The sequence below is a fragment of the Petaurus breviceps genome, unplaced genomic scaffold (genome assembly GCF_028583685.1).
Source record: "Petaurus breviceps papuanus isolate PSGF00001 unplaced genomic scaffold, PetGlider_PUasm1.0 227, whole genome shotgun sequence".
NCBI classification, from domain to species: Eukaryota; Metazoa; Chordata; class Mammalia; order Diprotodontia; family Petauridae; genus Petaurus; species Petaurus breviceps.
This window is the reverse complement of record NW_027185896.1, coordinates 6498214-6524384: the sequence shown is the minus strand read 5'-3', so window position 1 is coordinate 6524384 and position 26171 is coordinate 6498214. Positions and strand designations below refer to the sequence as shown.

Below are 26171 nucleotides of genomic sequence, written 5' to 3'. Positions count from 1 at the left end.
CTAATTTATTCCGCCCCCACTGATCTTTCACTTTACTGGGTCAAGAACAACCTGAAGAAGTTTCTGTAGTTAGTTAGCAGAGGGCTGCAGGATTCTGTGGCCTCAAAGTTCTTCACACTGTTTACATGGCCTCTTTCCTCTAGGAAAAATGCCCATGAAGCAGAGGACCTTCAGTCCTGGAGTCAATCCAGAAGACATAAATTATTTGCCATTTCAAATTGTGTGGCACTTCCTATCATATCAAGGATCAGCCAACTAAAGCAGGAACCGGCTGTGCAGTGTTTGGCCTGATCTCACTCACAGGGAGACACAAAGTTGCCTCAATAATCCAGAGCGAGGCCTCCAAGTGAGATAAGACAGCACCTTCAGTAGACTGTGCATGTGCCTTGGGTTTTTCACACCCCATCCCTTTTCTCCTACTGATGGCATCCATCATCCAGGGCCAATGCAGACTGTGCCCTGACTCTACTGTGCTCTCCATGGAGGCTGTTTCATACTTCCCTTCTCTGCTCCAGCCACCTACACTGCCCTTCCCTACCCTGTCCTGTCATCATCCATGGTCTCTCCTCTCCAGCTCATCTTGGAGCCTGAGGATCTTCCCCTTTCAAGTGCCAAATCACTAATTCGTGTCTTTGATCGTCTTTTTTTTTCCCTTCCAGTTTGCTTCTTGGATTATCCACTCCTATCATTCCCTTAAATAACCATCCTTTTTCTTTCCTCCCTTTCATGGCCAAACTCAGAAAAAAAACTGTCCACACTTGTTGCCTTCCTAAAGTAAAATCTTTACATTTTACTCCTCAACCCCTTACAATCCAGCTTCTGGTTTCATTTTTCAATTGAAGCTTCAAGGTTTCCACAGATCTCTTAACAGCCAAATCAGAGAGCCTTTTCAGAGTCCTCAGCCCTCTTAACTTTCCTGCAGCATTTGACCACCATTAACTTCCCTTTCTGACTACTTGCTTACACTCCCTGGTGGCCTTTCTCCCACAACCTGTCTGGCTGCTCCTTCTCAGTCTTCTATGCCTGACTTTACCTTGGACTTGGGTTGGGGAACCTGCAGCCTTTTATTAAGAGGTGTTGTTCTGTGAAGTTCATATTCAGTCAAAGGATTGCACTTGAGGACCACCCCTGCCTTGGACCCTTCTTCTCTTTCCATATGACCTTACTGGCTCCACTGGGCTCAACTACTAAAACAAGACATCCAGGCTGGACCTGAATTCCAGTCTTGGACCACCAACTGCCTTGAACATTTCTAACTAGATGTCCTGGAGCAATCTCAAACTCAACATGTCCAAAACAAAATTTATTGTAGTTACCTCAAACCCTCCCTCCTGCCTTACTTTCCTATTTCTGTTGAGGGTATACCAACTTTCTAGCCTTCCAGGCTGATACCCATCATCCACACAGTTGCCAAACTGATATCCTAAAAGTACAAGACTCACTATTTTACTCACTCCCTCTTATCTCTAGGCTAGCTGGGCAGAAGGTAGTCAATAAGTATTTCTTAAACTCCTTTTATTTGGCAGGTACCATCCTACACGCTGGCAAAACACAGTCTCTGCCCTCCAGGAGCTCACAATCTAATGGGGGAGACATAAGGAAACAAATATAGTAACTGTCTTTTCCTACCTGGATTTTCTAGCAGGTTCTCCAAAGTTTTGAGTACAGGCTTTGGACCTTTCTAAGCACTCTATCAAGACCTAGACCTGGTTATCACAACTCTTATAAGAGTTCTTCCTCTACACACTGTATCTCACAAATGGAAGACTCTATTATTCAAGATCACTGTCTCCTCTTCTAGACTTGAGGAATCCCAAGTTTAGATTCTAAACTCGTTAATTAAATCTTCAGCTGTTTTTATCTATGTGTGTACATGTTTTTTAAATTTTATATATTTGATCTGCCAATACAAGTTGTGGTAAAGGCATATGAGTAAGTATATACCCATAACTGGCAATAAAATAGAAACCACATTATTTTAAGTGCTTCAAAAGGAAGGCTTTTTTAAAAGCACTATTTGGGGTTCTAAAGATTATTCACCTCACACCTGAATATCAAAGGATGAACGGACTCTTCAACCACTCAGAACTGCATGAGAGTCACATTAGGGGAGAGGACATGAACAAGGGTAAGTTGACAACACTGAAGCTTTTGGGGCTATTTAGATTCCTTCAGGGAGAAAATGTCCACACAGAAGGATAAAAGCACTTAAGACATTTACATAGTGCCCATCCATAAGGGAGGTAAATGTAAGACCAGACAACCTGAGTGAAAAGCAAATCAAGGAACATAAGAAAGTCATCTGACTTAGCCTTCAGGACCAACATCAGTAACAGCACCAATAAACTTTTACTAAGGACCCACCATAGACTACCAGGCACTAGGGTTACAAAAATATTTAATGTCCAATTCTTGACATCAAGAAATTTACAATATAGTTGAGAGGATCCACAGAAGAAAATGAACAACAAAGTCAGTCTACCCCTATAGCCAAATGAGTGGGATGAGAAGTGAGTGCTAAGAAGTTCATAGTGGGCTGGGTTAGTCAGTGAAGGATTCCTGGAGGAGAGAAAGTACTTGAGCAGAGCCTTGAAGGATAGGGAGGAGCCAGGCAATGTGACTATGCCAAGGAAAGCGATCCATTCTAAGACCTCTCTGGAACCTTTTCAGAATCACAGCAGTAGGAGGGAAGGAGGAGCAGAGGCAATGGTTTCTCAGATACACTTCCAAGTTTAAAGAGGGCCCTCACTACTAGTCTAGTTTGCCTTAGTTGGGCTGATGGTTTGGGGGGCAAGTGGCAGACTGATATGCCCCCAGGCATCAAAAGTGGACCTTTAAATAATAAACAGTGAGAGTCTAAAGAAATGTAATAGGGACAGCTAGGTGGCTCAGTGAATAGAGCACCGGCTCTGGATTCGAGGATCTGAGTTCAAATCTAGCCTCAGACACTTAACACTTACTAGCTGTGTGATCTTAGGCAAGTCACTTAACCCCAAATGCCCTGCCTTCTCCTCTCCAAAAAGAAAAAAAAGAAAAAAAGAGGTGTGATGTTCCAGGTTTCTTCAGTCAGCAAAATTTTTTCTCATCTAGGGATTTATTCATTCCAACTCAGGAGGAGCCTAGTTATCTTACTAACAATATTGCTAAGATTCATTTCTGTGTCTCTTTTTCTAATAAAGGGATAACTGAGGTCATAGGCAATCATTCGAGAAACAAGAAACAATTACCTACTGTGTGCACAATCCAGGGCTAGATAGACCCTGGGAGAAGATAAGAAATTCAGAAAAGATGTAGTCTGCACTTGAATTAAAGTCTAAGAGGGAGTTCTGGCTTTTTTATTCATCAAGACTAGACTATATAAACTTAAAGGTTTTTCCTCTACCAATCAACTCTGTTCTGTATCATAGAAAAGGAAATGAGTCCTGACCTGCTGAATGTTTCTGCCATAACATCAAATTGTGACACTTACATAATTAAAATATAATCCTAAAGGCTTATTTCAGAACAGAGTTGGGTTGCAGGGGGAAATTGATTCCATATGGGAAGTGGGCAACTAAACCCATCTCTCTCCTGAGTTATAGTCCCAATCACCTGCTAAGTGTCTCTCTCTACCTGGACATTCCAGAGGCACCAGAGGCATCTTAAATTCAACATGTCCCAAACAGAACCCCATCCTTCTCTCCCCTTAAAACTGTCAATGTCTGTGTCACCCTCATCCTTTTAGTCCCTCAACCTCAGAGCCTTGGAGTCATCATCTTTCACTCTCCAAGTCTTGTCAATGAAAGTTTCACAATATCTCTGGCTTTCATGTCCTATTACCCAATCACCCGGCTGTCACCTAACTGGTTTCCCTGCTAGTAGGCTTTCGCTTCTCCAATCCATCCTCTCTATTGCCCAATATAATCTTCCTAAAACATGTCCGACCAGCGGAATGTAAGCTCCCCAAGGGGAGGGTGTGTCTTCCTTTTGACTTGTATCCTCAGCATTTAGCCCAGCCCTAGGCACATTTGTTTTTAAATAAGACCTGAGGTTCCACTGGGTTCAGGACCTCCTGGTGAAAACCTTCCTCTGCCAAAGCTGTTGGGCATTATCAATGATTTATCAGGCCCTGATCCCATTCATTATCACAGCATTTAGTAAATAATGCTTGTGGATTAATGTATTGATGTCACTTCCCTGTTTAAGAATCTTCAGGAGGGGTGGCTAGGTGGCACAGTGAATAGAGCACCAGACCTGAAGTCAGCAGGACCTGGGTTCAAATCCGGCCTCAGACACTTAACACTTACTAGCCATGTGACCTTGGGCAAGTCATTTAACCCCAACTGTCCTCCAAAAAAAAAAGCCAAAGAAAAAAAGAGAAAACAGATTAAAAAAAAAAAAGAATCTTCCGGGGCTCCCTAGTGTCCTTTACCCTACAGGTAACTGGTCTTTTTAACACCCTGTAGCAGCAAGCACCCCAAGCACGTCCTCAGGGTTTGCTGCTACCACAGGTTCTTGGATCTGCTTTGTTAAAGGAAAGCAACTCAAAATGGGTTAACAAGCTTACTTTAATCAGTCAGACATATATTGGTTACCTTGTTCAGGGGAAAAAGTCAGCACCCCGAACTTCAAAGTATACAGGCAGAATTATCAAGACAGAAACAGATCAAGTAGACAGATTTCCAAACTGTCCAACCGTTACATCCATACCCAGTCAACATCTGGGTTTTTCAAAGGGGGGGGGGGGGCCCTGGACAACAGCTTCCCAGAATACAGATCAAATCACAGAACACTTATCAAAGTGAGCCCCCAAAACAAAGCCTCACATCAGGGCTTATATAGCCTTCTCCTGGCTCAGAGAATGTAACAACCTTTTGGACCCACTGGCCAATCAAAAAGTATCAACTGAAAAACAAGCCTCCCACCCCAGGCTCCAGGTGCACTTTAGCCTAGAGGCAGGGAAGATCTTTAAATTTGCATTCCCATTACACACCCCTTCCTTCACCCCATGGGCTCCAGGGGACTTCTTCCAAACTGATTTCCCACTACCCTGTCTCTATGCAATGTACATTCCAGAGACATTTGACTGGACACAATGCACTATTGTAGGCCCACCCATGTGCCTGTACACAGAGACCTCTCCCTTGGCCTGGACCAGGCTTTGCCTTCTTCTCCATGACCCTCTGAATCCACAGCTCCCTCAAAGCTCAATTCGGATAAAGCCTCCCAGTTGTGAGGACTCTCTTACACCTCAATTTCTTTTCTATTATATTTATTTGTGTACATCTTGTAATTACATCTGCAAAAGGGCAGGGTCTGTTTCATTTTTGTCTTGGCGCCTACCACAGTGTCTTGAACTCAGGAGGTATCTAACAAATGATTGTGGAAATTAAACCAAAATGATGCTTCCCCAATTGACAAAGAGTGGTTATCATTTTTATTTTGTGTATCCCCCAAGTACCTAACACAGTATCTTGCACACGCCAGAGCATTTAATTTATTAAATTATTTTAATGATTAATTAATCCAAAATGCTTTTAACTCAAATTGAAAATCTATCTATCCATTTTGTTTAAAAAAATACACACCCTCAGTCTGTCCCTAGCAGTCAATTAGATGAATATTTAGTATTTAGGAGGAGTTATATAATACACATGCATATACTATACTGTACACACACACACACACACAACACCCTAAGGAACTTAAAAACAATTAAGTGACAGCTAGAGCCATACTGAGTAAAGTGGTAGACACAAAATTAAAATTTTCAGCATGGAAGAAAGCAAATAGAAGAAAGAATACTGGCCTTGAACTCTGAAAAGGTCTGGGTTTAAAAGCCTGCTTCAGGCTTGAGATAGTCATTTATACTCCCTAAATCTCAGTTTCCCCATCTACAAAATAGGGGAAATGCTATTTACTTCAGAGGTTTGTTGTGGGAATCAAATAAGATGTCTATAAAGCGTCGAATGCCAGACATTACATGGAAAATGTTGTCTATTTGCTTTTGTAAACCATTACAACATCTATAGATAAGAATGACTTCGTCTCTTTGTCAATATTTATATCTTTAATTTCTCTTGTCTTACTGTTAGAATTTCTATAACTATGTCAAGTAACAGTAAGGAAAGTGGCAGCTTGCCTTACTCCTATATTTGTGAAAGCTTCTAGTGTTTCCCCATTGCAAATGATACTGGCTTTTGGCTATATATATATATATATATATATATATATATATATTTAATCATTCCAAAAATGACCCTTCTATGCCTAGGATTTTTAGGCTTATAGCATAAATGTGTGCTAAAAAAATCTATTAATACAATCGTGTGATTTTAGTTGTTTTTGTTTTAACGTGACTAATTATGTCAATTGTTTTCCGAATATTGAACCATCCTTGCACACTTGAGATAAGTTCAACTTGACTGTTGCAAAAGTCTTTTTTGCTAGTATTTTATTTAAAAGTTTTGTACTGATATACTTAAGTGATGGTGCTCTATAAATAACTTAGCTTTAAACTTCTAGGTTTAGGTATTAGGACTATATTTACTTCATAATAAAAGGAGCCTGGTAAAATGATAAGCTAGAGAGAGTGTACAGAGGTCAACCAGAATGGTGGTGGGCCTTGAGTTCATGACATATATGGAACTGAGAATATTTAGTTTGGAGAAAAGATGATGCAAGGGAGATAAGATTGCTGTTTCCTCATAATTATAGGACTATCATGTGTAGAACAGATTAGTTCTGTCTGGCCCAGTAGTGGGAAATCTGCAGCTTCAAGGCTATATGGGGCCCTCTAGTGTAGCCATTTGATTGAACCCAAATTTCACAGAACAAATCCCCTTAACAAAAGGATTTTCCTGTAAAACTTGGACTCAGCCAAAAGGCTGCACCCAAGGACCCAGAGGGCCACATGTGGCTTCAGGGCCACAGGTTCCCCACCCTAGTCACTTTGGACTGTCCAAGAGTGAAGTGGCTTGTCTGTAGAGGTAGTGAAATGCCCTTTCTTGGAGGTCTTCAATCAGAGATTAGATGACCACCTGTCAGGTATGTTACATCAGAGATTCTTTTGTATATAAGTTGGACTAGATGATCACTAAGGCCCGTACCATTTCTCAAAAGCAGTGCTTGTTTTCTTTTTCAGCTTTTGAAAATAATTTGCATGACATAAGTATTGGTATCTCTTTAAACATTTTATAGAATTCACTCATACATCCATCATGACCAAGGTACATTTGCTTAAAACAGTATGCACTGAGTTGGAAGCCATAGCTTGTGAGATTTGGGAAAATGACAGAATTGCTAAATTAGACCTTAGAGATGATCTAATTCAGCTCTCTCAATTTGCATAGAAAGAAACTGAAACCCAGACACGGAAAGGGATCTGCCCAAGGTCACACAATTTAAAAAGCAGAACCACCGCTAGAACTGTACAGTACAAGCTACAGTTTGTGCGTGGCCCTGGAAAGCAGTGTATCTTTAATGGCTGGCAGCGACCTTCAGGCTACTGAGCGACCCAACAGTGCCACTGATGGCAACAAGCTCTGCCGAATCCCATGTTTACTGACTTCATTGTCTGGTAGATGATGCTTGGACTTCCCTTTTGGCAGACTTGCACACCAGTTCCCTCTGACTGATCTCTTTTGAGGAAATGCTCAGTCTGAGTCACACAATACTGCACTGGCTCTATCCACCAGTCACTGTTACTGAGTTAGGGATTAGCCTCAGCTCATGACAAGGATCCAGGGTTTATGAATCCTGGTAGGGTACTCTATGTTGTGCTTCAACTCAGAGGGTTCAGATTTTTCACTACAAAATACAGAGCTTAGGAAATGGGAAAAGAGGGAAGGGGTTTATTAGTTGCTAAATATTTCACTAAAGTAGATGAGTCTAAAACTGTTCTTCTAATAGCCTAAATGCAGTTTTCTCCCCTCATAAAAAATTGTTTCCTACCTGGGTGAGGACATCCAACTGGCTCACGATATGTTCCAGGGTGTTGGTAATGGTTGGGGGAAGGGTTATTACATCTGCCTGTGGGCTCCTGATAGAATCCTGAGCTTTCATTCTGAGGGAAGTCTCTGAGAAATCCATTTCTGGCTGTTAGAAAAAGAAAAAGTCATTCCTTATTCAATACCACCATAAACTGGATGAGGTGCATCTATATTTCAAATAATTCAAAAGAAACCAAGCAAAAAATACAAATATAAAAAATGTCAGAAAATGGGAATCCAACATTCCCTCATTATGTCAGATTCTCCACATCCCATAAATCTTCATTCCTAAAACAACGGTAGTCTTCCAATGTGAAAAAAAATCAGGTGTACAGCTAGGAGGGAAGCCAATGTCATACATGAGCTATAAGCAGATCCATACCCACTTTTATGTTTGTTAGATGACAACCTATTCCTCAAAGAGAAACTGCAAGTGGTTAGACTGCTTCCCAGTTTCTCATACCGAGAAGCTCTCCCTCAAGTGCTTTTGGCTATCTGGCATCAACATTTGATCACCAGTCTCTGCTTATTAGGTTTCCCTGAAGCCTTTCCTTCTACTTCACTCTTCTCACAGATTTGGTCCTCCCACCCTGTCACCACTTCAGAGGGTCTCCTCTGAATCCTCTCCAATTCTTTAATAGTTGTGGGATCCAGAAATAAACAAAGTATCTTAGGAACAGCTTAAGCTTTCCTGGACTTGTGGTTTCCCCTCCTTCATTGAAAACAATGGTGTCTCTGTATGATCACATTAGACCAGAGTATAAGGAGTCAGGATCACCAGGGGAGTCTCATTTCAGTTGTAACTTCTGGGACCTTCTCATGGCAACATGAGAGAATTCTTATTTTTTTTCCATGGCATTTTAGTCCCTAAAATATACTAATGTGGCTGCTACAGTTATTTTATAATGGGTACCTGTTCATAGGGGTCATAAATATGGCCTCTAGGAAGCACACAGGCAAAGGCACTCCTAGTTTTATAGAGCTCCATATATGTTAACAGTTGGATATCACCTATGTTACAGTGGGGGTCTCCTGAGCCAGATGATGATGATGATGATGATAATGGAATTTACATAAAATTTTAGAGTTTGCAAAAACACTTTGCTGACTTTCATTTGAGTTTCACAACAGTCCTGTAAATTAGGAACTGTAGGTTTTATCCTCATTTTACAGATGAAGATACTGAGGTTCAGAGTTGCCCATCAACACAAAGTTAAGAGACAGCAGAGGTAGAATTTGAGTACAGATATTCCTGACTCCAAGTCTACTGCATTATCCATTACACAAGCCACCACATTCCTATGTTCCCTTCTGGCTTAGCAGTCAGCATCTGAGGCTGGAGAAGAAAGGAAGATTTAGCAGTGGCCAAAAAATTGAGATGCAGTCATTCCAGCATCCTAATTTTTTCCTTTCTGTATAAGAGATTCCTGGGCTAGCCCTTCAGAAGTTTAATTTAATTGACAATGTTACTGAAATACTGCTTGTACTCAGAAACATATGGAAAATGCATTGCATTCCAGGCACTCACAACCCAAACAAACTTTTGGAACACAACTAGTATATATGTTATCCTAACTCATTCCTAAGTCTTACTTCAGATAGGCCACAAAGCATGGTGTTTACCAGCTACATGAAGGCAGCTGATTCTGGGCCCGCTTAATTAAATTTGCTCTTTGAGGTGAAGTCAAGGTGAAAGAGTAGCAGGAAGAAGCACAAACTCCCCCTGCCCTTCAGCCCACATTTCCAAACAGATCTAGAAAATGCACCAGACCAAATCTTGTTCAGGAGATTCAACAACAAAAAAAAATCACAGTAAGTCATTTTTCCAGTCCAGGTTGGCACAAGGAAACTGACATTTCTGCTGATAGAGTCTGGCCACAACCTGCTGCTTGAATCATTCTAGCACCAGGGCAAGAAGAGGTCCCAGATCCAGCATAAAGATCCCAAAACTTGTAAAGGGAACAGGAACAGGTTCAACCTGGAAGCTCTGTCCTATACTACCCAAATCTGAGTCACAGATCCAGGGTGAACTGAGGAAAAGACCTATACCTACAGGTGGCATTCTTGGGTGAGGAGCAACCAGGGCATCCTAAGCTGTGTACTAATCAAGGAGCAAGTTCAGAAGCAATCAGTAGCTGTGTAGCTCTGACCCCAAGAGCAGAGCAATCAATCAAACAACAAACATTTATCAAGGGGGCAGCTAGGCAGCACAGTGAATAGAGCACCAGCCTTGGAGGACCTGGGTTCAGATCCAGTCTCAGACACTTAACACAAAAACTACTCATGTGACCTTGGGCAAGTCATTTAACCCCAATTGTCCTTCAAAAAAGCAAAAAAAGCAAAAAACATTTATTAAGCACCTACTATATGTTAGGTACTGTGCTAAAGTGCTGGGGATACAAAAAGAGACAAAAGATAGTCCCTGCCATCGAGGGGCCCACAATCTAATGGAGGAGACAACATGCAAACAAATACATAGGAAGCAAACTTTGTACAGGATAAATAGGAAATAATTAATAGAGGGGAAAGTATTGGAATTAAGAAGGATTATGAAGCCTTCCTATAGAAGGTGGGATTTTAATTGGGACTTAAAGGAAACAAGGAAGGTCAGTAATAGAGTGGAGGAGGTAAAGTATTTCTGGCATGGGGGACAGCCAGAGAGAATGCTCAGAACTAAGAGATAGAGTGTCTTGGGCATGGAACAGTCAGGAGGCCAAGGTTACTGGATCAAAGAATATATACTGGGGAGTAAAGTCTAAGAAAACTGGAAAAGTAGGAGGGGGCTAGATCTTTGAATGTCAGTTTCTATTTGTTTCCGGAGGCAATAGGAAAATATTCAAGTTTCATTTTGGGGGGAGAATGGGGACATGGTCAGACCTCTACTTTAATGACTGAATGGAGAATGGACTGGAGTGAGGAGAGACTTGAGGCAGGCTGACCCACCAGAAGTATTGCAATAATCAAGACATGAGGTGATGAGGACTTGAATCTGAGTGGTCTCAGTGTCAGAAGAGAGAAAAGGAGGCACATTTGAGAGATGCTGCAAAGGTAAAATTGACAGGTCTTGACAACAGATTGGATATGATGGCTAAGAGATAGTGAGAAATTAAAAATGACTCCTGAGGAACTGGGAAGATGGTGTACGATCTCAAATCCAGTTTCCAGCTTAATCTGCAGTGGAATCACCAAGGTCAGAATCCTCAGACCAACAAGAAACCTCCAGTTGCCATCATTTTTATAGCACAATAATATTCCATCACATTCACAGAACATAATTTCTTCAGCCAACTGACAGGCACCCCCTCATTTTCCAATTCTTTGTCATCAAAATGAGAGTTGCTATATTTTTGCTCATGCTTAAGTTTAACCTCTCCTTTAATTTGTCCTCCCTCTAAATGTCCCCCTCCCTTCTTTTCTTTCCCTTCTGTTGAGTGAAATGTATTTCTGTACCCAATTCTGTGTATATCCTTACTGCCTTTGAGCAGTTCAGATAAGAGGATCAAATATCACCAGCTCCCTCCAACCCCTTCCTAATTATACAGACTTCTACTTGAACACCTCAATTATACGAGATAATTTTCCCCTAACCTATGGCTCCCTTTCTTCCCCCAATTTAGTCTTCTTTCAAGGCATAACAGAATCATTCCCAGGCCCTCTGTCTATCTATAGATTCCTTCTATGACCCTTGATAATGACAGAGTTCAGGGAAGACACATGTATCATCTGCCCATATTAGAATGTAAACAGTTTATCCTTGTTTAATCCCCTCTGTTTGTGTTTGCCTTTTTGTGTTTCTATTGATTCTTATGTTTGCACGTCAAAGTTTCTATGCAACTCTGGTCTTTTCATCAGGAATGCTTGGAAGTCCACTATTTTATTAGAGATCTATTTTTTCCCTTTGAAGGACGATGTTTAGTTTTGCAAGGCAAGTTATTCTTGATTGTAAACCTGTATCTTTTGCCTTCTGAAATATCACATTTCAAGCTCTCCATAGTCCTTTAAAGTGGTAGCTGCTAAATCATGTGTGATTCTGGCCTTTCTGTATTTAAATGCTTTGTTTCTGACTGCTTGCAATAGTTTTTCTTTGACCTAGAAGCTATGGATTTTGGTTATGATGTTTCTGGGTTCCTTTGGGGTTTCCTTCAGGAGGTGATGGGTTCTGAGAGATCTGGAAAGTTTCCTTTTATGGTTTCTTGAAATATGATGTCTAGGATCTTTTTCTGGCCACAATTTTCAGGCAATCCAATGATTCTTAAATGTATTCTCCTCAAACAGTTTCATAGTTGTTATTTTTGCCATGAGGTTCCTTTAATTTTCTTCCAAATTTTTTCAGTCTCAACTTTGTTTTAGTATTTCTCAACGACTTGTGGAATCACTAACTTCTATTTGATCCATTCTAATTTTCAGGGGGGTTGTTACTTGGGCAAGATTTTTCTCTTGTGCCAAGCTGTTAATTCTCTTTCCAATCTGTTCCATCACAACTCCCATTTCTTTTCCAATTGTTTCTTTTGGTGATCTTTCATTTAAAAACCATTTTGGTTGTTTGTTTGTTTTTTTCCCCGAATACTTGCTTTGTATTTCCAGGAATTCTAGTTGAACTTGTACCCAAACTGCATTTTTCTTTGAGCCTCTTCTTGTAAATGTTTTGAAAACATTTTCTTGAGCATCCCTGCTACTAGAATAGCTTTTTATGGTGGAATTCTTTGTTTATTCTTCCAGTCCACATCCAAATTTCAGACTTTATATTATGTTTAGACTCTACATATTTCTGGAGGGAATGTCTGGACTAATCATGCTATTTTTGTTTATTTGTTTATTTTAGAGGCGGTACTAAATGTTTGATTATTCTAGGATCTCAAAGACAGCACAGGCTCTAGACCTGCAAGCTTTTTGTACTTCCAAAGTGGTCTGATGTAGGGTAAAGTCCAATCACTGCCCCTTTGGTCTAAGCTCTTTGAATTCCTGATCTGGGGTTGGGTCTGGAGAAAAAGCCTGTGGATCTATCTTATTTGGAATGCCAGTAGACTGCTACCGGACTCAGCCATTATGACCCAGCTGATAAATGTTCTTCTATTTCAGATTGGCAAAACTGCAAATTTCCCCTTAGCCTAAGGATCCTGGTCCTGGTTATTCTACCACAGGCTCCAGATTGGTTTGGAAGCTGGAACAGAGACCTTGCTCTGCTCTTGGGGTCAGAGCCACACAGCTGCCGATTGCTTCTGAACTTGCTCCTTGTTTAGCACACAGCTTAGGATGCTCAACTGCTCCTAGAATGTCATGCTTGGGTATAAATCTTGTCCTCAGTCCATCTTGGATCCATGACTCAGAGTCAGGTAGTGTGGATTACTGTTGTCCTATATCTCTCCTCCCTTTCTCAACCAAATTTCTTGAAGAAGTCTATACTTGCTGTTTTGAGTTCCTTTCTTTTTCATGTACTCCTCAACCCTTTATGAATTTAAGGACTCCAGGATCAGATTATGGCTTCTGATCTAGTCACTCGACTGAAATTGCGCTCTCTAAATGAAGTTACCAAGAACTTCTTAATTATCAAATCTTACGGTCTTTTCTCAGACTACATTCTTCTTGACTTCCTGACCCTACTTTTGATCCTGTTAACCATTCTCTGTTCCTGTATGCTCCCTGTTCTTTGGGTTTTTGTAACACTATCCTCATTTGCCTCCTACTTGTTGACCTCTCCTTTGGGGTTCATCATATACAATATGCCCTCTAATTGGAGGTGTTCTCCAAGGTTTTGTCTAAGATACTCTTCTCTTCTCCCTCTACACACTCTCTACGTAACTTCATTATCTCCCAAGGACTGAACAATCTTCTCCATGCAAATATACTATATATCCCAGACTTAGGCCTCCATCAACTGTTTTCTTAATTTAATTCTTATTTTTTCTTTAGCTATGATTACATGTATCTGTCTTCTATCTCACTAGCTAAATGCTAAGGGACCCTATTCAACATATCACTATGTTCCCAAAAGCACCCTCTGAGCAGTGTGATATATACAACAGGTATTCAAAAAAGATATAATGAATGCAATCTAGAGAACCAAATGGATACAGATAAAATTAATTTTGTAAGACAATTCCTTTGTTGTGGTATTTTCATGGCAGCTAAATTCGGTAGTCAAGTACAAACACAGTATTTCCATTCCATACCAGGAAACCTAAAGATTAACGACATTTCTGAGCACTTCCAGTAGAGACCACCACAGCCAGGAGAAAAGAAAGGTGCACATAATGGGTTTCTGAGCAGGAAGGGGCTTAGAGGTCATCTAAGAAAACAAACTGAGGACAAGAGAGAGAAGACGACTTGCTTATAGTTATACAGGTAGTAAGTCAGAGAATCAGGCCTTACCAGGCAAGGCAAGAAGGCAAAAATCAAAATGAATATGTTACAGGGATAAATCATCACAGCAGCAGAAAAGGATGGGAAGAAGAAAGGAAGGCAGGAAGGAAGGGAGAGGGAAAGGGAAAGAGAGAGAGAGAGAGAGAGAGAGAGAGAGAGAGAGAGAGAGAGAGAAACAGAGAGAGAGGAAAGAAGGGAGGAAGGAAGGAAGGGAGAGAGGGAAGAAGGGAGGGAAGGAGGTCAGAACCCATCTAATCTAACCTGTACCAGAAAAAAGAATCCTCTCTACTAAATCTCTAAGAGTCATTCAGTCTTTGCTCAAAGATTTCTAGTGAAGGAGGATACCCCTTACCTCCCAAAGCATTCAATTTTTGAATAGCTCTGTTATGAAGTTTTTCTTTAGGTTGAGTCAAAGTCTGCTTCTCTGACATTTCCAGCTATCCCTATTTCTGCCCTATGAGTCCAAACAGAACAGGTCCAATCCCTCTCTGTCACATGGCATCCATTCAAATACTTCTGAAGACAGCGAAGTCTTCTTGTAATACTCAGAACTAAACACAATGCTTTGGATAGGGTCTGACAATGGCAGAGGGCAACAGAACTATTTTAATGAAACCTCAAGTAATATTGGCATTCTTAGCCACAATACTGCCCAACGTGTTTATTCATACCAAGGCTGCAGTCCATATTTTTCAGACAAACTGCTCTCTAGCCATTTTCTCCCCATCTTATACTTACAAAATTGGTCTTCTGAACTCAAATGTAAAAGGAAATTTAATATCAATATAATTTTAATCAAAGTATGCTAATGTAAGTGTAGTATTCCTTCAAGTCTACCACAATACTATGGTGGATCTGGCTTCTTTTCTTCTCTAAATTTCCCTAATTCCTTTCTTGTCAGGATATCACTTATCTGAACCCAGAGACAATTGGGGAGAGACCAAAGCAAATTATTAAACTGAAAAAGCATCTCTTCAGTCTGTCCTGCAATAGTCCCCTCATATAATTCCACTACCCATGAGGGCTGAAGACAGTGGGGACATAGATACAAACAGATATTCCTAGGGCACAGAAACTTCAGGGGATTCCTACAGCCTCTAGGATCAAATACAAATTCCTTTACTCAGCATTTAAAACCCTTCACAATCTGTTCCATTCTATCTTTCCAGGTTGATTGCATATTACTGCCCTTCTACATTCTAGCCAAACCTGCCTTAAGGCCTTTAGACACGTTGTCTACAATGCCAAGGATGCTGTGACTTGTCATAACACACTCTTGGAGCACCAGGCTCCCATGCTACCTCCTTTAAGACCCCTCCAATTGACAGCACCCATCCCCATATATTACTGTATTTACTCATCTGTGTATATGGTATATCTCCCATACCACCCTATCTGCCAGAAGAATGTATCTACATTCCTTGAAGGCAAGAATTGTGCCAATTTTGTATTTGTATCCCTAGTACATTGTGCCTAGCACATAGTAGGCAGTTAATAAATGTCAGCTGAATTGAAAGTGAAATCTTTTTACAAACTCAACTTATCAGTTGAAAGAATTTTTGTATAAAATCCAAAGCGATCACTGGAGACTCTTGAGGTCCTTACCAGTAAGAAAAAACCTAGTCAAAAGAAGCTCGAGTTCTAAGTACTATGGATACAAAGTGGTTAAGTGGCTAATTCAATCAATTCAATTCAAATCTTACCTGTGTGCCTACTCTGTGTTAGGGATACAAGAACAAAAATGTTCCAGTCCATGCTTTTAAGGTGCTCCAGTTCTTGATGGACACAAATACACAGAGTTCTAACGGGTTCTAAAAGTAATTTCAATAAGTCAAGGACACTAATGATGAGGAGGATCAGGAAAGCCTTGAGAAGAAACACATCATTTGTGCTGCGATGGAAGCACCGGATGCTACAAGTTAGAGGTGAGAAGGATCTGCATTCTAAACACAGTTTGTAAGAGCTGAAAATCAGAAAAAAATCACCTTTATCCTTCGAGTTTACTCACAAATAGCATCTTCCCATGAGGAGAATGGTAATAAAATAAAATAAAGCAAAAACTAGCACCAACTTATGGTTATATAGCAATTTATGGTTACACAGCTCTCCTGCATCTACTATCTAATTTGATAAACCTTAAAAGTTACACAAATATGAACATTATCATTACAATAACCCATCTTATGGAAGAGAAAGCTGAGGACTAGAAAGGTGAAATCACTTACCCAAGGTCACAGAATTAGTGACAAAGCCAGAATTCTGACCTAGGTGTTCTAAACCCAAAACCAGTATTTTTCCTCATACTCTGTCATAAAGCATTCCAATAAAAGCATGTGTATCAGCAATTAGCTAATAAATCTATTTGCTTAAATGTATCAATCCTGTATAAAGTTTCAGACTACTACAATCAGGAAAACTATAATCAGCACCAAATGTCATGAGCAAAGGCCTCAAAAAGGAACTTAAATGTGCCAGTAATTTGCTGTAGCTTGAAAAATGTAAAGACATTGTTAGCAATACAATGTGCAAGTTACTCACTGGAAGCGATGATGTGATGAAACCAATCATTGTGCACCAAGTAGGTTATTAACACCTTATTTAGCCTCTAGCACGGCAGAGAAGCACCCACCACCACATTTCCACAATTTATAAGGAGGAAAAGTATTTTAAGGTCTAACATCAGCTACTCAAGCACTATTTGCATATGATATAGAAACAATGTATTCAGGCTCTGCTGACAGGTCTAGCCAAAAAATAGAAGTTCATGGGAATTTTTCTCTTTTTATCCTTTACATAGAATCCCCAGTCTGGCCCCAAGCACAAAACAATATAACAGAGAAAGACACTTCACAACACTTGAGCCAGGGAAAAGGGAAGAAAAGCAATGTCAAGGTTCTCAGTGTCCTTTTTTAAAATACTGTTTTATGCCATTCAAATCCTTGTAACTTCCTAGTTAAAACACTTTAACATGCAATTTTGTTTCCAAACTTGCGCTAAATATAAAACTGAAAGGGGGATATATACACATATGTATACACACAGATATAGATGTACACCATACATACACATATACACACACACACACACACACACACACACACACACCACATCTGTCTCTGCCAAGATTTGACTACAATTTAATCCTTGATCTAACGCAGCTTTTCAAATGGAAAGGGAGGTAAGATGTGTGCATACTTCTAAATCCTACCTCAGGAGAATTACTCTTACCAAAAACTAAAAAAAAAAAAAAAAAAGAAAAACAAAAAATTTTCCTAACAGGATGATTTGGGACATTGGTAAAAAATGTACATGTTCCCCTCCCCCCAACCCCATTCCTCCTGGAAATTAAACACAATCTCCTTCAACAGGAAAATGTCCAAGTGCCTCTTCTGAGTAAAAGCTAATTCTATAGAAACCCAAAACAGAAGCCACAGATATGTTTGCTTAATAGAGTCACCAAAAGGATTTTGGGGACTCATGCTAGCCCTATGATTTAGGATTCTGGTTTGAAGTAAAAGTAGAGGAAACTTCTGATTCTAAACATAGTACTTACTAAACCTATGAGAGACACTGCTTTTTTTAAATCATCTGATTTTTCAGTAACACCAAGGGCTTTCTCCTAAGGCAGCAGATAAATGCATGAGTTTCTGTGTGAGCACTGGTTGTTGGAATTTGGTTTTTATCTAGTTTATGAATGTGGAAAGTGTCTTTGAGCATTTTATTCTTCCCTACCAGGTTCCAAAGAAGAAACAGCCAGTGTAGTGGTGAGTCAATAATGGCATTCAAATTAAAATACCCAGTCAGCCTCAGTTCACATCAAGTCTCTGAGCCTACAATGCAGTTATTACACACTAAACTTGGAAAGGGAAACCCTGCTATTTCATTAGCCCTTTTCTAAAACCACTCCCCTGTAGGATGTATTTGGTGGCAAAACTATGAACACAAGTAATGTCTGATGCGAAGAGAAAAATGAAGGAACAAGAAGGCATCTGGTCTAGCAGCAGCAATTTATACATTTTTAAGGAATTATTTTTCTGTTGATCATAAATTTAGAGTTGTAAAAAAATCTCAGAGGTCATCTAGTCTAACCTCCTCATTTTCTAAATACCTATTTGCAAAAAGGGAGAGGGGCTACACTATATAAGTGAGAACCCTTACAGCTCTAAATCTATAATCACTAGAAAACTTAAAAACCACAAAACAAAAAACTGATGCTGCTAGATATGACAGGTACTATTCAAACTTTGGCAATCAGGACCCTCTTTTTCTCTTTAATTTTTTTTTCCCAGAGTTTAAAACCAAGACCTTTAGTCAGAAGGATATTATCAACAATTGAGTCACCCCAATAGTCAGCCTTAGAGAACAATAAACGAGGGTCTAGGACCATAGCAGGTCTAAGAACTCACTTCCCAGAGTGAGGATTTAGCATAGAATGGGCAGACCATTCCATTTTTCAGTCAGGGAATGTTTTCCCTACAAGAGGTGAGTTTTTAAACAAACTACGGCAAATTGAAAGAGAAAGATTACATCTGAAAGAGACCTCAGCCCAAAATTATCACAAGCAGCAGGAAAAAGGAACTAAAATGGTATGAAAGTAGTCTGCAAGTATAAAATGAAATAATTAGGACCACAATGGAAAAGGTAAAAAAGGTGATATAGTAACAATATAGAAATAGGCCAGGAACAGTTTTAAACTGGCACTGAGAGTCACGGAAAGCTTTCTGGGCGTAGCAAAAGAACACAATCCAATCTTTTTTTTTACCAAAAAAAAAAAAAAAACCCAAAACTTTAGTAAAGCTCTTACTTCATTTCTAGATAGTTTCTATACAGAACAAGTTTCAGCCCCTCCCCTGGGTACAGAAGCTTCAGTTAAAACAAGCTTCAGTTCACAATGGTCCCTCAGTTCTAAGTTGTTATAAAGAATAATATTAAAATTGAGCACTGTCCTGTGGCATAGTTAAACAACAATCAACAAGCATTTATTAAGTGCCTACTAAATGTCAGGTACAGTGAAAAATAAAGGTGAGACATGTATGTACTTAAGGTAGGGTACTAAGAGTTTCAGTGATGGTTGAGGGAGAACAGGAATCAGTCTGATGGTTCTAGAGATAGAAAACACACCTCAAGAGTCATCTAGTCTAGCCACCTCCTGCTTCTTTTATAGGTGAGAGCTGGTAGAGGTGAAGAAACTTGCCTAGGGTCACACAGGGAATAAGAGGGAGGGACCTCTACTATGACTCTGTCCTAATCCTATGTAACCTTGCAATCAACTACACCTTAATGTCAAGTGGTTGCTGCCTGTACCTCTAGACTAGAGAAGCACTAGTCATTAGGTGAGCCCAAGCACCTACCAATGTCCACCACATCCTGCAAACAGCAAAGCAGACTGCTGATCACCCCCAACAAAATGGGCTGTGTGTTTACAGGGAAGCAAGTCAAAGAAAATAGCATTAGTGTTCAATATTCTCTTTTGTGCACGGAACACAGCCAAAATACAGTTATAAGGCCATCTGAGGCATACTGAGAGCTAATGAATTCATTCTTTAAATGCTCTTGGGTTTCTATTAGTCTACTGATATATCCTCTTGATAAATATGCATACAAAAGGAAAGTTGAGAATAACTGTTTTGAGATCATCTTGGGATTAAATATAAAAATAGCATTGCTGGATCTTTAGGAAATAGATACAAACTGAGAGGATTTTATAGAAATTAGGATAAATTAGAAGCTAGACTATCTGATTAATGTTCAAACAGCTTATCTCGAGATTCATTATCATAAAAAAAAAGTCCTATGGTATACCTATTATGCACATAACACTACCTTAGGCTCTTTGAACATGTAAACCAAACCCAGTGGCTAGCCTCAAGATCATAACAGAGTAAACAGCACAAAGAACACATCAAAATAAAAATAACCACACTCTTTACAATCTCGAAATAAAAAAGGAATGTGTGTGGTGGGGGGAGGAGAGTGAGAGGAATGCTTCTGAGCTCTAGCATTAGCGTTTTTTTTAGATGAATAATTTATTTATCCAGTATCATTACACTAAGTGTATTGGCCAGTAAATTGCCTACTACAACATCTGCTTAACAGAATTCAGGAATATGTGAGAGGCAGTGGAATACTAAGATAGTAGGCAGAATCAACATCTTTTTGGAATACGGTAGAACTCCTAGTGACAAAGAAGAACACAAGTGATTTATTTATAGTATCCACTTGAAGGCTGTACATTGTAACTACTGGACTTGAAATGAAACCTCAAGAACAAGAGATGGCCATTTTGAAAGAGAGAGAGGGAGAAGGGGGAGAGGGAGGGAGGGAGAGAGAAACATGCATTAGTAACCACTGAAAACCCTAGAACTTCTCTCCAAGTCTTTTAAATTTATTATTTCACACCATGGAGGGCAGAAGCAGTTTCCTCAAAAACAACAATTAGGGGCAGTTACAGTCACCTTTTAGAAGTCAACTGAAACACCACTCACCCACCCCAACCTCACACACACACACTTCAGGCCACTGGAACAGCCAAATTGCTAATACTACTGGAGGCTCAAGGCATCAACACTACTCCATATCATTCACTAAATCTCTAAGAGAAACCTCTCAATTTTTCATAGAAATGTCTTTTTCTAGATAATGAAATCGTCCCTAGCTGTGGCAAACAACGGTTCCATCATCTCCCCAGCAGCACAATGAGCAACATGAGCAGTGTGGAGCACATTCCCGGCAGAGGTAAGTGCTAGCTCAGCTCTGTCTACAAAGAGAACAGTGACATCCAGTGGAAGGTCTCCTCCTCTTCAAAGGAAGCATCAGTCTCATGCAGGGCGCTCAGTCGGCTTGATTCCCAGGATGCCTTTTGCACTAAGAGGTAAGCTACACAGTTTCTTCCAGATCTGTCTACAAAGCTACTGCCAAGGAATGGAAATGTGTGGGTCGCCAATTTCCACAAGATATGTATGGCAGTCAGAACTAGTTTTCTGGGTCTAGGACAAGTCTTATATTTCTGAGGTAATCAATGCTCCAAAGTGCCTGCTGCAACTGAAGTCCAAGGAAATGAAGAAGCTCAATCTCTGTGCTTCTTCTGCCAACAGCGTCTTCGTGGCGCTCAGAGTAGGAAGCTAATGTCTTTTATTTTCTTAACCCATGAAAAATTCAGACTACCATTCTTCATGGCCACACAAGAGGCTTTCCTGAGAACCACAGAAAACATTCTTTAGTAACCCTGGAGCAACATTCAAAAAGCAAAGACCTTCAAAGAAATTAATTTCAAGATAATCCCCATGGGAACATGAACCATTCTGATAGATTTTCCATGGTAACCAATGAAAAAAAATTCAATCAGAACCCACCATCATTAGAGGACAAGGGGTACACCCTCCAATCTTTATAAAGCCCCAAACCAAAGATTCTTTCCTTTCAATGAAATGAAAAGAACAAAACTATACACAGTCTCACTCACACAGCAACACATCCAATAACAATTCTGAGACTGAACACACAGATTTAGAACCTAGCACAGCCGATTTTCTCCTAGTTCACTGTCTAGTCCCCAGTCATCTTTACCGGGTTTGCTACTGCTCAAGAACTGAAGGCCTATAAGCACTCAAAATACAGCAGCATGCCAGAAACCTAAAAATATAAATTCTCTTGGGCAATTTAAATTTTATGATGATGTACTGCTAACATTCTAATGGGGGAAGAAGAAAAGAAGTGCCTTTTAAGAACCTTAATATTTTCAAAAGGCATTGAGGGAGTTAAGTAAGAAAAATAGAAGACCTAAGGAGTGAACTGTTTCTGTTCTAATGGTTTTAAGAAGGAATAAAGGGACAGCTAGGTGGTACAGTGAATAGAATGTTGGCCTTGGAGTCAGGAGGACCTGAGTTCAAATCCAGCCTCAGACACTTGACACTTAACTAGCTGTGTGACCTTGGGCAAGTCACTTAACCCCAACTGCCTTGCCTTCCCCCCCCAAAAAAAGAGGGAATAGAAAAGGAAGCTGGTAAAAGGAATACACTAATATAAAAAGGAGGGGAAAAGAAGGAGTAAAATACTATTTCTCATAATTGGTGTACATGAGAAGAGTAGACAAAAAAATAGAGAATAGACAAAATAGACATTTGATGAACCTTAGTCACATATGAACAGGACAAACAAGGCTTAAACACACATAGTTTGATACAGAAATACATTAAATTCAGAGGGGAAGCAGGTAGGGATGAGGAAAGGGAATGTTAAGAAGGAGAATGATAATGCAGAGGGAGTAGTCACACAAGAAAAACAAACTCTGTTCTCAAAGGGGTCATTAAAAAGGGGGAAGAAAAGAAACAGAAGTTTAGGGGATAGCTGAATAAATTGTGGTATATGAAAGTAATGAAATATTACTATGTCATAAGAAATTATGCAAGAGATGATTTCAGAAAATCCTGGGAAGTAAAAACTGATGCAGAGTGAAGTCAACAAAACCAAGAGAACAATTCATATGAAAACAATATTGTACAAAGAAAAACAATTTTTAGGGGCAGCCAGGTAGCACAGTGAGTAAGAGCACTGGCTCCAGTGTCAGGATGACCTGGATCAAATCCGGGCTCAGATACTCAGCACCACACCCAGAAATAACTGGCCGTGTAACCTTGAGCAAGTTACTTAACCCCGATTGCTTTTAAAAAAAAAAAGAAAAACAATTTTGAAAGACTTAAGAATTGTGATCAAAGAGATGACTAACCACATCTCCAGAGGATCTATAATGAACATGTTAGGCATCTCCTGAGAGGCAATGGACTCAAAGTGACATATATTTTTGGACATGAATACTGCTTGAATGTTTTGCTTGACCATGATAATTTGCTAAAATTCTTCTCCTCCCTCCCATTTTAAATTGGAAGGAGGAAGAAAAGGGATTTAGAGAAGGTAGGAGAAGGGTTCAGAAGGTAGCACACAAGCAGAAGAGTTTTGAAAATAGTGAACTGAACTGATTTTTTAAAAAAAAACAAGTAGTATGGAATAGAGATTCATGATTTCATATATATACAATCATCTCTTTGTGCTCTACTTTGTATATGGAAATGCTCATTTGTATGTATTTGTAAGTGCCAAGTTCATTTAAAAAAAAAAGAATAGTAGAGTTTAACCAACTGATCAAGGGAACATAGGAAAAGTTATTAGGTTGAAATGAATCACTGGTGTGACATAGTTAAAGGATATTATATCTTATTTCTGGGCCCTTACATTCAGTTTAGACTAAAGCTATTCAAAAATAGCTCACTATAACCAAATACAACTTAACCCACATAATCAAAATGAGACTCTGTCAACTGATTTCATTTCTATGGGAAGTTCTGACACTTCCTAGCTATATGAGCAGACGCAAATTACTTAACTTCTCTGGCCTCAGTTCTTCACCTATAAAATAGATGTGATGTTTCTTGTACTATTGGTCTTACGGGATTAGTGAAGAAAGCACTTTGTAAACCCTTTAACTTTATAGAAATTAGTTATTATTTCACTCCTCCAATATAGCTGTTATCCCTTCCATGTATGCACTCCCTTCATTTGTATATCCATCAATGTCTTCTCATTCGGTACCATTCTTGTCTGTATCAATCAATTAATCACTAAATCCAGGGTACAGAAGAAATAACAATGGACTAGGACTTTGAGGCCTTCTCCTGCTACATACTTGCATTGTGGTAAGTCCTTCTTTTAAATCACAGTTTCTCTCTCTATAAAATAGGCATATTAGTTTCTTGCCTATCTAGCTCACAAGGCTATGACAAGAAAAAATCTGAGAATGGATGGGGAACTTTTAAAACTGTAAAGCAGTGTAAATATGTGAAGAATGATCATTACTGAGGGAATCTGCTTCCACCACTCTCTGCTGGAGACAAAAAGAGGTGCTTTGGATTGGCAAGATCCTGAAACACAAAACCTAGAACACTAATTGAGAATACATACAGAGGGAGAAAGGAAAGAGCAAATGAGAGTTGGAAAGCCTGGGCTGGTGGTGCTGAACAGGAAAGGAGTCTGAGGAAACCAGAAGGCAAGTGGCAAAGAAGTACACTGCAGAAGTGTTACTAAATAACAGTAACAACAGTCAAATTCAAACAGAAACTTTTCTCCACAGGACACATATTAACTTAGAAAATCATGAATTAACATTATAGTGTAATTTTATTTTTTTCTGGTTAAACATTTCCTAATTATATTTTAATCCAGTTTGGGAAACATCCAAGCATGAGTTGAACACGTCTGCTGTACAACCCAGATGGTCCCAGGTTCAGAAGGCAGAGGCATGATGACAGGCCTGTCCATCAGCATCAAGTGGTGCAGGGAGAGTGCAATCATCTCTACATACACACATATTTAACTGCTAGAATTTCATGGGCACCTCTGATCTGGGACAAGTCCAAGCAAAGCCTCAGCTTTCAAATCATGCTAAAATTAAATTCACTGATGCTTTCATCGTCCTCTACTCTAAAAGCTAACTAAGTCACATCATCAGGCAGCAGCAAGGGGGTGAATTCTCATTAGCTTCAAGTGATATTCCCAATATAAAGGCAAGACTATCTTTTCTCCTCTGCACTCTAACACTGTTTGGTCATGGCTTGCTCTACTATATTTTCTAACAGAACAAATACATTAATGAACAAGCCTGTTCATCATGAGTAAAAGAAAAAAAAACACATCTAACTATTTACATTTGTATTTCTGACAAGTTCAAGGACAACATGTATAAAGCCAAACTCTTTCTTTGGAAATATGTTAAGTATAAAAAAATGTGTTTGGCAACAAATATGATCCATGTGCTGGTAATCAGTGTCATTCAGAAAGCAAGAAGATTGACCCAAAGGTGTTATTTGGAGGATTTTGGAGTTGGTTAAGCCCTTAGGGAACCAGTCCAACCTATTAATTTCATAGGGAAAAGAAAACAAGACCTAGAGAGAGGAAGGAACTTGCCCAAGGTCACAGTTAATTCATGTCAGATCAGACACTAGAAATCCAGATCACTTCTTAGCCCAATTCTTCCACTATATCACAATGCACAGTAGTTGCTACAAGTCAAGATTTTGGAAGCAGCTGTCTCAATCCAGATATTTCCACTTACCTTTTAGTAAGCTTTAACCTTCACCTGCAAAATGGCACCATGATCCCACCTGAAAGGACATTCTTTTACTGTTTTTAATGCTGCTAAAATCAGGGAATACTAGGTACACCGATTCTCCTGGATTCCTGGTTCTCATTCTAAATTTTCAAATACCTAGAATAACAAAAACAGTTTCTCTGTCTACCACATTTGTGAAGATTCTACTCGGGAACCTATACACACAAGCTCAAAAAAAAAAAAAACCCTCTAAAGCAAAGGTTCCTACCCTACAAAAACCTCCAGTGGTTCCCACTGTCTCTTACATAAAATGCAAATCTCCCATCTGTCCTTTAAGGCCTTCACTGAGTTGGTAAGAACATCAACCTTACCTTCAAACTTTATTTCATACTACCCATAGAAATCACAGAACCTGAAAGCTCAAGGGACTCAGAGGCCATCTAGTACAACCTGTAACTGAAAGGAATCCACACTAGCACAAGGAGGGAGGTCTGCCGTTCACAAGCTATGCTCAAGCCAAATAACTATTCCTCAAACTCAACACTACATTTCCCACCTCCACTGATTCTGAAAGACCATTTCCCATATTCCTCCACATCAGTCTTCATCTTCCTTCAAGCTTCAGCTCAGGGGACACATCACATGGTAAGCCTCTCTTAATGCCACCCAGTTGTTAGTGTTTTTACTGCCCCTCCTCAACCTTCACAGAAAAATGTAATTCCTTAAGAACCACTTTGTTT

General features: G+C 39.6%; 1 protein-coding gene across 6 annotated transcripts in view; it reads right to left on the bottom strand.

Moving 5' to 3' along the window:
* Positions 1–26171, bottom strand: part of POC1A (POC1 centriolar protein A) — a 253097-nt gene that overhangs the window by 78777 nt on the left and 148149 nt on the right. For 5 of the 6 annotated variants that reach the window (XM_069095574.1, XM_069095573.1, XM_069095576.1 and 2 more), the window contains one exon: positions 7933–8076. The exons of the other annotated variant lie outside the window; for it this stretch is intronic. In XM_069095574.1, the coding sequence (XP_068951675.1) occupies positions 7933–8076 (144 nt within the window). The remainder of the gene's footprint in view (positions 1–7932; positions 8077–26171) is intronic. 6 annotated transcript variants of the gene reach the window in all.